This window comes from Bombus pyrosoma, linkage group LG8, assembly GCF_014825855.1.
Source record: "Bombus pyrosoma isolate SC7728 linkage group LG8, ASM1482585v1, whole genome shotgun sequence".
Classification (NCBI taxonomy): domain Eukaryota; kingdom Metazoa; phylum Arthropoda; class Insecta; order Hymenoptera; family Apidae; genus Bombus; species Bombus pyrosoma.
The window spans coordinates 7,392,850-7,406,010 of NC_057777.1; the positions used below are offsets into that span (position 1 = coordinate 7,392,850).

Here is a 13,161-nt window from a genome sequence, read left to right on the forward strand (position 1 = left end):
CTGGCGGCGGCCACTAAACTCATTAGCATGGAAGAAAGAAAGACGTCTAGAGAGGGGGAAACAGAAAGAGAAACGTGAGACAGGCTACACAGGCGCAGTCTTGCGGCGGATGTCCGTATGAGAGAAAGATCAATGGGCGGTCAGAAAGTAAGATGGCGGACTGCGAGTCGGAGGTGCAGCGGTTGCCAGCCGCGAACGAGGACGTAACGAGAAACGCGAGCGTGACGATGATCACCAACGGGCGCGTGCCTCAACACCCGGTAAACCAGACAAATCCGATCGGACAGGGGCCAAGATGCGTCATCATTTACAAAACTGAGACTGGTTTTGGGTTCAATGTACGCGGTCAGGTCAGCGAGGGTGGACAGCTCAGAAGCATCAACGGAGAATTGTACGCGCCGCTTCAGCATGTCAGCGCTGTATTACCTCGAGGTGCTGCTGAGAAAGCCGGTGTACGAAAAGGCGATCGCATATTAGAAGTGTGAGTAATCCACCCTCTCGCTTCGTTTGTTTTCTTTTCGAAGTTCTCCGATCATTTTGTTTCTCTGCGCTCTTTAGCTTACGATCTGATCATTGTACGTTTACCTGTCAAACGAGTACCGACTTTTACCTCGTCTGACAAGTAAGAGTATTTCTTATTGGATATTTACAGGATAAAGATCGCACACAACCACTCGTTGTATCCACTGTGTGCGAATTGTAACGGGCTATTCGAATATTGTTAACCGCATAGATTGGACAGCCGAATTGCTGTTTGCTTTTAAGCTTTATCGATACCGCTCGTTTTAATCAATTTCACTGGTTAGACGTAATCTCTCCCAGTACGGAAGATGGTTTCTGAGCTAGGTTTACATTTCACTTGATCCTACCATTCTATCAGGAAGTGAACATTTAATTCTGCGAGCTAATATTTTGTTTCACTCGATTTTCGATCTTTTCGCTGTATATCCCTTTGTTAACGATCAGTATTATCTACATAGACATATATTTTAGAAGATATTTAGAAGATTTGTAAAGCAGACGCTTTTGGAAAGGAAAATCTATACGGATCAATCGAGAGTTCTCCATTTTAATTTTCAAGCGTCAAAATATATTATTCGATTAGAAACGTAATCGTCGTATCGATGTAACTGAAATAACGGTACGGACAAACATACACGCCTTGTACTTCGTAAGTAGGTTCTTTTGTTTGTATTTTTATAAGAAAGAATGTAGTTGCTACAAAACAGTAATACGTTTCCACGTTGAAGGAAATATGACACAGTGTCGAGTTTGCAAATCAAAAACATTTATTCTCTTGATTTATGCCAGTCTCATGTGTAGATCTCCGATTTATACCGAGGAATGACGACTTTCCAAATGAAAAAGCTGCTTTATCAACGCGATACTATGTAATTGTCGCGATCAAAGTTATTCAAAACTACTCAAGTTTCGATCGCGCATTTTGACGTTTCGAAAAGTCGATTCGAATCGTTGAAAAAGTTTGCCGACTTGACTCTTGACTGAAACTATTCTTTGGCCTTATTTTAAACCGGTCATTATGCTAATTATACCTGTACAAGGTAATTAAACACATAAATTTGCGTTGAGTAAACAACAATAATCAACATGTAATAAAATTCGGAATGACATTTATTTCGTCGCTTTCGCTCTTGTTTATAACGGAAATATGTTTTGATACAGTAGTCTCTGCTGCTTAATCAGCCAGACGAATTTAAATTAAATGAAGCTTCTTATGTACTTCATGACATTAATCCAGCTGCATTGTTTCGACCATTTTCGATCCATTTGTGCTTTTCTAACATTGAAAAATATCTCATGAAAAAGATCTTATTTGTGTGCATGATCTCTCGTTTAAAAATGTTACGTTGAAATCTTCTTAAGCCATTACGAAGTATACTTTTCGTTTGCTGCAATGAGCTAAAGACAATTTTTGCATTTCAACTTTGTTATTTTTATATTTTGTAATAATAAAGTAAATGTTAGCGCGTATTTGCTGTAATCTAGATAGCGATTAATATTTGACTAATATTTCTCTGTTTTTGGCCGATCATTTTAAATTCGCGCGAACAAAATATGAGAACGTATCATGTCGACAGCCTTTTCTTGTCCACCTCCCCTCCATTTCCTGGTACTTCCGACTTGGAGTTTTTCTTATCTTTTTCTGCAATAGAAAACGCAACAGTATTATTATCGGCCCGATCTTTCGCTGTTGATTTCGCAATATCGGTAATCGCCTTCGCAATTGGAATTTCAACGAAGCGTGCGATAATTTATCAATTTAAACATCGTGATACATTAACTGGGTTGAAGTTAATTTTCTTTCCCATTTCTTCGGGAATTCTTACACTAATTTTTTAGCTTTCAGTGTTATTTCTAATCCCAACCTAAACCCAACCTAACCTCATTTATGAAATGGAAGTGCAATCTCTGATTTTTATATGATCGATGTATCAATAGGGAAGCTACTTAGAATTAAGCACGGCTTTTTAAATTCTTTCTCTGACGTATAATTCGTAATATTCTTATTTGGCACAGGCGTTTTAAAAAAGTTTCATGTGTAACAGCTGCTGTTGCGATACGATTAGAATGGAAAAAATTAATTTAACGTCCGTTCGAAGCATATGTCATTTAACTTGCGGACGGACTTAGATGTATTATCAGCTGCAACATATACTTAAAAACATTTTACTGACTGACAAATAAATTTACCGCCCGTTGCATAATTATTATCGGTATATAGCGTAATGTCAAGGCAAAAAAAGGACAGATAATACATACGTGGATTCTAACGATTCTGTAATGATCGTCTAATGGTGCTGTAAACTTGTTGGTTTGTTAATTTTATTCGCGTGGGGCGTCATTGAAAACGAATAGGAAAACACGATTTACGATATACATAATAAGTGTTAAAGACGGTTCTATCAAATACTGGATAATTATTAATTGTCTAAATAATTTCACGATCTCTGTAAAATATATATTTGCGAAAAATAACTTGTAACTTTTTTGTACACTTCCAGATCTCTGTCAAATTTGATCATACCTGTATCACTGTAATCATGACATTCGTGTCTCACTATAGCGTTAATGAAATTTCAAAATGTTTCGCGTAACATATATAATGCATTTGTAAAACATTCCTGAATAGATGTTGAAATATTCACACGAGTCACTGTATATAACTATCGTTATGAAAACAAAACTTGTATAAGCACGCGATTCCCAGACGTAAACAGTTTTCTCTGTGACTCTGTTTTTGTCCAAGGAAGATTAACAGAAGACATTGTTCCCAGGGAAAAATGTATCAAGGTTTATTAGTTAATTCGTTATCTCGAGTACGCGCAATAGGTCATTGTACTTGGTTGAACCAACTCGAGAAATCAGACGTTAATCACGTAAGTAAGTACCTATATCTACTATTTACAGTAACTTCTTTTTTTATCATTTACACACACGCTGACGATGGTAATTAGAGTAGAAAGTAAATTCTGTAGAAAGCAACTCGATAACATAAAGATTTAATACGTTCACTTGGCAAAATACTATAACTAACGTAAAATTCAGACAAGGTCAACTTAGAAATTTGATTCTTGTCTTCGATACGCTCTAGCTTCATCAAGTATCGAAGCTTGGAGAAGATTTGTCCCTTGTGCGGCTTCTAACAAGTGGTTACACGTACGCGTGGCGATCTCATGGATGAACTTTTCAGCCGTCAAGGACACGATATTAAATTAGAGCGAAACGGCTGTTTCTTCGACGCGATTATGTGCCTCAGAAAAAAAAGAAGAAAATCGCTAAGCTTTAAACCAAACATGGAAGTAATAGCAGAAAATGTAAACAAAAGAGTAGGATGTTAAAAATAATTCCGTATCAGTTGTTAAGGTGGATACGAGTAAGAAATAACGATATCATCTAATCTGTAAAGAATAATTTCCTAATCGTTCAACGTAGAAAGTTTATATATACTTTATTTGTCTATATAGTTTATATATACGCAATATTTATTTTTTAATATTCAGATGCGGTTCAAGAGAGTCGGCGGGAAAAATATTTCTTCAGTTCCTGTATCGCATCACGTACGCTCTTATTATTGCCATCGATTCATCTGATACCGTTTACATCTACAATCTGTTTTACTAGTTGCACCTGGACCGGTTTCATTGGAATAGCTGAGTAATTATATGAATGAACAACTGGTATGAAGAAACGCTACATGGTTTATTCAATTAGTGTATAGGCTAATGTTTGTAGTTATCGTATTACTAATATCTAAGTTTAATTTAATAAAGAAGGCCAAGATCTCATGCTTGGTTTTGTAAATTTGAAGAATAAGAAATTCGTAAATAAACATAACGTTGAATTTTCTCGAAACTTTTTAATAACTGCGTAAAGTTATTTATTAATGTCTGTTTAATGTATTATGTACGGGTTAATTTTACGCAGACGTAATTGTACGTACAAGAATGCAAATAATGATCACTGATGAATGATTTATTTCACGCGATGCGGCACTAGATATTTTGTAACTTCAGTGATTACTAGACTACGAGTGTTTATGCAAATTTAGTTACATGTCTAACTGAAAAAGTAAAATCTATATGATAATTTCCTTCAAATGATGAACGTTATATGAAATATTATGCTTTGAATATGTTGTATATTTTTTTACATACAGTCTAAAGATTTGTACATCTTTAAATTTTTCAGAAATGCATAAACATCCTCAGCCTAGCTATTGCCACAAATACAATTCCGAATTCAGCGTTCTAAATCGATAAAATACGAAGTTTCATGATGTATACTAGCCGTACGTTATGCATACTTCGTCCGTACTGTTATTCTTTCATGACATTGTGTTTGGTAACTTACTAATAGATAACTAGTTCACATTTTCATCGTAAGAGCAGATTATCTTGCTCCTGTTGAAATGTATCGTTTGGTTGACATACCGATAAATGTAAATACGCTTGGCATTCAGATATATGTATATGACCTCTTTTCTACGTTACATCTTGCGCTAAGTGCGAAAAATATTGTGGAAAAATAACGTGATCATAATGACGATTAATAACAAGAACTCTCGATAAAGGAGTTTTGTCGATATTTTTAAAGAAATTGAAACACGTTACGTGCATGTAATTTTTTTGCTCGACGAATGGTCGATTCTGCGATACTCGGAGAAACACCGAGTACTACCGTGTTATCGTTCATTCAGCGAATTCATCGCGATTTGCTTGCTTAGCTTTCCCTTCAATTACGTCCGCGACTGTGTCGATTAAAGCCTGGAGAACTGAAAGCCTTTGATGGAAACGAGTGGAATTGAATTGATGATCAAATCTGTAGGATTTATTTTTCTTTCGGATAAGGTCAACGTACGATTAACCGTGGATGCAATGCAGATAGTATCGCGTGTTGATAATTGTAAACCTTGTCAGTTATCAATCAACGATGAGTACATTAAATTCTATCTTGGAGCGTTTTCAGCACGCTCGAAGTATTCGGTCGTTCGCGAGATTAAACTGGAAAGAAAAAGCAAAGAGTTTCGCAGTTTACGTTTAGTACGTTACGTTTACGTAATTCTTGGCAATTATATATTACATGATTACGTACATTTTTACATGATTGGTATCCTCTTTCGACCAGACTGCGTCGTAAGGAAAAGTAGCACGCGATAAAGAAACAAACGATAGTTTTATCGAGACCCATATATCTCGGCAAATCCATTTCCTTGTCTTCTCTTCTTCTCTCTTCTTTTCTTCTTTTTTTTTTTCAAGCACCGATCTTGACGAGAATATTAAATTGTCATTAGACTTCTAAAACATTTTAAAATCAGTTTCGATAGTTCTATTTTTATCTTTGATCAATAATAGTCGCCCTTACCTTTCATTGATTTCATTACAGTCTGTTCAGGTCAAATTACATTGTGCTAAATCGTAAGAGAAGCGAGGCGATTTTCCGTTGCTCCGATACTTATCCGGGACAGACGCGCAGAACACCTGAAAAACGGTTTGCTGTAAAAATAGCAACTCTCATTAAATATACTCGCATTGTCGTGCGAGTCTATTAACAGCCCATGGCAGGAAAGTTGCGAAGAAAGTTTATCTCTCGCAATAAATTGATAAAACTTGAGCTTAACAATTATACTCTCGATTCTCAACGCAATATATGTACAAAAGTCTTCCATTGAAAATATTCAATTACTTAGGCCGATCGCTGTATAAATTGTAAAATAATCCTCGATGAAAAGTCATCGTACACGACAAGAGTATTAATAATCAGAAGCATAGTAATTTTTTTTCGTGTACGACGCGTGACATTATCTGGTCAACCCAGTTCGCTACAAAATCAAAGATAATAAAATAAAGTTAAGGTGAAGGGGGGAGGGATACGAGGTCGATAGGGATAAGTATAAAGTGCACTGTTTATGCTTAGCTGGAGTGTAGATCGCAAATCGATCGCAGAGTCGTGCCTCCTCTCGCGACCAATAACAGTCGTCCTTTCACGTGTGGAATTCGAAGTTCGACCAAGGCTGGCCACCTGTTTTCCTCCTTCCTTTCCTCCTGTGTTTCTTTTAGTTGTGAAAGTCAAAACTAGCCACGGAATAGCGACTGGGCAGAGAAAGAAAGAAGGAAAGAAACTGCAACATTTGCTTTCTTTCCACGCTGTGTAGCTCCGAGTGTAATCTGAACAGAGCCTAACAAGTCACTGCTTTGATTTTGCAACAGTTGACAACTTTTTCTCGATATCGTGGTGATAAAACTATAAAATGTTGACGTGTTATGTCACTGCAGTTCAATGCGAGTGGATGGAAAATCGTGGACGTCGCGGACCGAATCTTGACTCGCGGTTCAAAGCAATCACGGCAGGGTAAAAGAAAGATGTGTGAAATGATTTGTAGATGTACTTTTTGGAAGATAAAGACTTGGTCTTGTTACAGAAACAATGTGAACGTCGAGGGAGCCACCCACAAGCAAGTGGTGGATTTGATCAAGTCAGGGGGTGATGTCTTAACGCTGACTGTTATCTCCGTTACGCCACAGGAAGCGGAAAAGTTAGAACCTTTCGAAGATTTAAGGTACGCAAGTTGCCTTACCATCTATCGTGATAGTCTCTTTAAGAGATAAAATCTTCAAATTTTAAAGAGACTTAGGTGGTTAAAATCTTCTAAGATCTCTTAAAGATGGACTCTTGAGTTTTCGATCTATTGACATGCACAGTCATCTACCAGGCGATGGGATCGTTCGGTGCGAAAAAATTTGTATGTCAATGAGTTTAAAGATTTCGAGACTTTTGGAGCGTTTAAAGATCTTGCGATAGATTTTCAAGCGTATTAAGTGATTCCTTGTTTTCGCTTTTCGCGCATTTATATTGGTCGATTACGCTTTCTCCTAGTTATGCATCGGTGGACTACAGCGAGAAGCGATCTCTACCTATCAGCGTGCCGGATTATCACGTCCGCGAGAGGAAGCATGAGCGTTATGTGGTTTTCAACGTTCACATGGCAGGCAGACATTTGTGCTCTCGACGCTATCGAGAATTCGCTGCACTGCATATGGCACTGAAGAAGGAATTTATCGGTTTCAACTTCCCTAAGCTACCAGGAAAATGGCCATTTCAGTATGATATCCACATAAAATTCCGAATTTTTCGGCTCGACCCGTGCGTCTGATGTATTTTTATACGTAAATATTATCATACTTGTGCGTAGATTGAGCGAGCTTCAACTGGACGCGAGAAGGCGCGGGTTAGAACAGTATTTGGAGAAGGTTTGCGCCGTGCGTGTAATTGCCGAAAGCGATATCATGCAAGAATTCTTGGCCGATAGACTCGAAGAGGATGGGGATCAAGGTCCAGCTGTCGATTTAAAAGTACTATTGCCGGATCGAGAGGTTGTTACCATAACGGTTGCTAAAGCTGCCTCCGTCAGTGACGTATACGATGCAGTTTGCAGTAGAGTGGGATTAGACGCAGAAACCGCGAAATACTTTTATCTTTTCGAGATCGTGGAATATAATTTCGGTACGTAATTTGGAAGTAAATTCAGTAGATCGAATTATTTAATGCAGTGGCTACAAAAAGTATTGACACACGATTGTATTTATTATAAAATTTACATGTTAATTAATTACATCAAGGTATATATATGAAAGGAATACATTAAATGAATATATGAATATATTAAAAATGAAGTGTAGAGACCGATAAAAAGCGTTTCATTTGAAAATATGGATATGTGGCAAGATCTATTGTTAACTACTGTAATATATCCAGAGATGTCATTCGTTTTAATAGAATATCGTTCGTTTCGCAGAAAGAAAGCTGCAACCCCATGAACACCCTCATACCTTGTATGTTCAAAATTACTCGACCGCCAGTGTGACGTGTTTAGCAATAAGAAGGTGGCTTTTCAATGTAAATAGACCACTCAGCGAGCAAGCATTAACCTGGACCTTCTGGCAAACTGTGGACGAAGTTAATAGAGGACACATTACGGCCGGTGAGAGATTGTATCAGTTGAAAGCATTGCAAGACGCGTCGAGGAAACACGAGGTACTGGGTGACTTTTTATTTTTATGTAATATGTGCTGTACCCTCGTCAGTTTCAAAAGTCTTGTATTCACATTCCCCTTTTATTTTCTTGTTTGTAGTACCTAAAACTAGCGAAAGAATTGAGCGGTTACGGCGATATCGTGTTCCCTCATTGCGCGTGCGACTCACGAAAGGAAGGACACGTTGTTCCCGCTGTTGGAACACCGGCATTTAAGCTACACGCAGCGAAGGAGGACGGCACTTTGGAATCTCAAGTCGTTGAATTTCACTGGAACACCATTACTCGATGGGAGGTAGACGAAGAAGGAATGGCGTTCTGCTTTCAATACACACGCCAAGACAACCGTCCACCGCGTTGGCTAAAGCTTTTCACACCTTATGTAAGTAGTGAGTTCTCCCTTTTTTCTTATTCAGAAGATGAATTTCAATAACTTACTGCAACGTGTTACTGTACATCGATTGCAATCATTTCTTTTGATGGTAGAGCAATGCTGTTTTACGAGTCGTTCTTTATTTTCTATTTTTACCTGGATGTTGTATGATAATAGAATAGTTAATAATCTGTTTACTCGCTATGTATAGGCGATATATTGTGAGAGGACGTTGTTACATTATTCATGATCTGTCTTTTCCATTTCTTTTTTCTTGTTGTATCGTTACGATTTAATCAAACTATTTTGCATATTTACGATCGAACATATTACGTTTTATTTGCAGTACACGTTCCTGTCAGATTGTTTTGACCGAATAGCCGAAGAAGCAAAGTGGGACGACCCAGGAGAATGAGGTAACGTGCGGCGTTAAAAAACGTGTATGGTGCATAATGGCAAAGGTATCGTTTCATCGGACACATTTCACTTATCTTTGTAGCAAGAACTTTTTGATTAGGATTACTTTTCTAAGACGATTCAAAAGTTAACGGGACACCCTAATCACACCAGACTCCTGTTTGATTAGTTTCACGATGCTATCAACACAGTGCATGTGTTACGTGTTAGTGTACGATCTTTTAATAGTATTGCGAATACGAAAAGTACTACTAGAAAATTAACATTTTTCTTTTGTTCTAAACAAAAGAGCAAACATCAGCATCAGATGGGAGTAAACGTATCGTTGTATCTGTAACTAATAACACTTCTATCGTAGATTGCGCTACTTTAGTTAGAAAGGAAAGAATACTAAGCGATCGCATTACTTTCTATGTAAGATATTGTTGCTATAGTATCATACTAAAACACCAGACGAATAGATGAACCTATTCTTTGGCCTATCGTTCATCGTGTGTAACGTATCTTTGGGTCTCGATCGAGAGAATCATTGAATTACGAGACGTTCCTTTCTACTAGCCTAATAGGTATCGCCAACTTTCGTTCGTTGAATCCTTACGAGTATATGAACTTAACCAACAAGTATTATCTTTTAAGGATTAGTTTCCTTTATACTCTGTACGCATTTTTCCCCACTTTTTCTTTTAAAATTTTTTCCAGCCTATTTTCATCTACGTATACAGTTGTATGTACTTGATAACGTAGTAGAGATTTTCCCAACATCCTGTTCATGTTATCATGTGTGTAAAGTAAGCGTAATAGTGGTTCAAACGATAGCACAGATTACTTTTTCCCGAAGCTATATTTTTACTATTAAAGAAGCAGAAGTATAAAGTAAAAATTGTTTTCGATCCGATCTCGTATAATGGTGCGCCGGTAGTGTACAAATGGTGAATATACGTATACCAGAGATTGTAAACGAGACGCGATCCAACTTAAAAATCGTAGTTGTGCTTAGACGTTAAAATCATCGTTAAATTCGCAAACAAATACACTTCATTATCCTCCATTATACAAAGACAACATTCGCAACGTGTGTAAACGTTTGTCTAAAGATAAAACTTAAGGTAACGATGATTTGACGATGGAAGAAACAAGCAGCAAGATCCCACAAATATAAATAAGACTTAAGAGAAACGTTAAGAGTTAAAGAAAGACATGGGTAAGAACGCCATAGCAGATGAGCAAAGAAAGATAATACTCAGTGACATTGTTAAAGAAGATACAGATAATAAGAACGAAACGATTATATATGAATAATTTTAGCATCTTTAAGATCGGTAAATACACTGATGAACCTTTAAAGCATCTTGGCCTGTTCGTCGTGTTAACCGATGGAACAGCGAATTGTTCGGAACAAATCTATCGCTAGGAACACCACATTCGTCGTTATGGTCTCTCTATTTTTTCCTTATCTCCTTGTTCAAGTTGCTTTCCATCGATCGGCTTTGCGATCTTCCGCACTTCCGTTCCGAACGATTCGCTTGTTCAACAACGAGAGAAGCCTCGGCAGATAATAATTATAGAAATAGATGTATAACTATCGTTAATGTTTTTAAACTTTATTCGAAGTGAATTGCGTGTGATTTTTGAGGCAGCAGAAGCCGAATGGTTTATCCTAAGGATATCGAAGAGGGAAATAACGTTAGTAGCATTAAGAGTATAATCCTTGAAGTGCCGTAAGAATAATGAGAACCTTTTTGTTTAAATGAAACAAATGTTCTGTTCGCAAAGATTTCTAATAATCCAAGTTCAATTGATCGAATTAATCTAAGGTGGTTGATTATTGTTCAGTACTATACAATATTTAAGCAGGGAAGTTTTGATTATTTTTATGGAAATTTCACGCATTGAACACAGTACTATCCGATCAGATATATAAATATGTACGTTTGAAATATAAATCTACTTATGTATATATGTATCTGTCCGCTCATATAGATCGATCAATCGGGGAAGTACACAATGACGATTTTTAATTTTTATCCTATCAATAATTCTACCATATGGGAACTGTGCAAAATGATCTGCAAGTTATTGTTGAAAATTCGCCCGTAATTATATTTGAACGAAGACGAACGAAGGTGGACCTTCGGTTTCTCGAGGCTCGGAACTGAAAATTATAGTATCACGATGCTACGAAGTTCGCTTATAATTCAAGCATCGAGCAATGGTTTGTAACTTCGCCAATACGATTACCTCTTGTTTTAAGTTATGAATTTTCGTTCAATTTTTCCAACAAAAATCTATAAATAGTACTAGTAGCTTGGTCGTATTAGGCGTTATCTGCGCGAACATTTACTGTTTTAAGTTTGTAATTCGTAAAAGCGCAGTACACGAAGTATCGAACAAGTATTAAAATACCATTAATAGACTCTAGCCGAAGGTTCGCATCGATTGGCAGAAATGGCCGTAAGATCTTCATGTTTTTTTGTGATATATTATTCTATTAATCAATGAAGTAATTATAAATAATTATTCGAGTTTCATCGGTAGCGTCGGAATAAGCAATTATGTGTTTTGCGGCAACAATATTTCTGACGAAGTTATGTCGTTACACGTTAATCATGTAGTCGATGATAGAAATATTTTCCAGAGAAATTAGAAAGAATATTAAACAAATAAATATACGTCCAAGTTACATTGCTCCGAACCGCTAGCTTTACATTTTTAGAGCATGCATGTGAAAATTGTTTATTAAATTTGATCTATGTTTGTTATCGCGTGCCTATATTTATTTATATTATATGTAATTGTATTGTGCGAAAATCATCAAGTTTATTAGTTATACTTATTTATCGTTGCCCAGTAGTATTTTTGTATCGAAGAGTATAAGAGATGTTATTTCTTTTTTCTAATAAGGGGACAGTACGTCCAAAAAAGAAGTTAGTTATTAATTACTTTATTAATAATCACGTTAAAAAGAAGTCTGAAAAATTGGATGATGAATTAGGTAGTTTAATTTAATTATTATTACAGTAAGACCATATCATTACAATTAACTGTTTAGACATTAATTAAAGTACTATGTATAATCGTAGCTCGTAATAACAAATGCTCCAAGCAATTTATCATGTACTATTAGTTCGCGACTTTTGCTGTAAAACTGGTATTTCGGATTAACGTTGATATTGTTGGATTTGTTTTCGGATCATCTTGTTAAGAGTCGGGAAAAAATAAAATTACGAAAAAAGAAGAAAAAATTAAAAAAAAAAAGAAAAAATACAGAGAACATTACAACATCCGTCTTTATTGATACTGATATTTTTTTGCACAGCTCGATAACATAACTAAACTCATGGAATTATTACTTCTCTATAATTTCGCAGATTTCAGGTTGCGTTGGGTATACAATGTCGCTTATGTAATAAATTGTGCCGTGATTTTGCGCGTCGTATAACGATGCCCGAGTTGAAAAACGAATAGTTGCACAGATTCGTTTTCAAATAACGTTCTCAAGTTCCTCTCGCTTCGTTTCGAACAGCGTCGTGACAACACTCGCCAGATCGATACGTTCCAAATCTTCCCCGAAGCTACGAACTTTCTTCGAAACTAATCGCTAATAATCACTATACAACAAGCCCTTTCCTCGATGCTCGAAATTTTCTTTTTCCACGAGCTCGTCGCAAGCTTTCCCTTAAAAAGATACCTACGAACGCGATCTTCTTCTTCTCCTTCGATACCAGAGGCCGCGTAAAACTCGTCGCGAACATTTAAAAAAATATTTTTTATTTCGCGATTATAGGCCGGCTTGGTGACTGCGAACCGTCTTCTCGGGAAA

At 36.7% G+C, this 13,161-nt stretch overlaps 1 protein-coding gene and 1 long non-coding RNA gene across 5 annotated transcripts; one reads left to right on the forward strand and one right to left on the reverse strand.

Moving 5' to 3' along the window:
• Positions 1-84: 84 nt before the first annotated feature.
• On the forward strand, positions 85-12,622 carry LOC122570173 (sorting nexin-27). 3 transcript variants are annotated; one of them, XM_043732171.1, is made up of 8 exons: positions 385-481; positions 6,795-6,870; positions 6,941-7,078; positions 7,396-7,620; positions 7,712-8,022; positions 8,315-8,553; positions 8,652-8,933; positions 9,271-12,622. In XM_043732171.1, exons 2-8 carry the CDS (start codon positions 6,809-6,811, stop codon positions 9,337-9,339), a joined length of 1,326 nt encoding a protein of 441 aa, XP_043588106.1. In that variant the 5' UTR covers positions 385-481; positions 6,795-6,808; the 3' UTR covers positions 9,340-12,622. The 3 variants fall into 3 exon arrangements, with proteins under 3 accessions (XP_043588104.1, XP_043588106.1, XP_043588105.1); XM_043732169.1 differs by lacking the exon at positions 6,795-6,870 and having other exon boundaries at positions 85-481; XM_043732170.1 differs by lacking the exon at positions 385-481 and having other exon boundaries at positions 6,733-6,870.
• Positions 1,617-6,024, reverse strand: LOC122570182. Of its 2 annotated transcripts, XR_006317736.1 has the most exons (4): positions 5,884-6,024; positions 5,614-5,816; positions 5,380-5,522; positions 5,162-5,301 (listed from the first exon to the last, which is right to left on the reverse strand). It is a non-coding gene; the product is annotated as an uncharacterized LOC122570182 (long non-coding RNA). The 2 variants fall into 2 exon arrangements; XR_006317735.1 differs by lacking the exons at positions 5,162-5,301; positions 5,380-5,522 and adding an exon at positions 1,617-2,164.
• Positions 12,623-13,161: the final 539 nt, after the last annotated feature.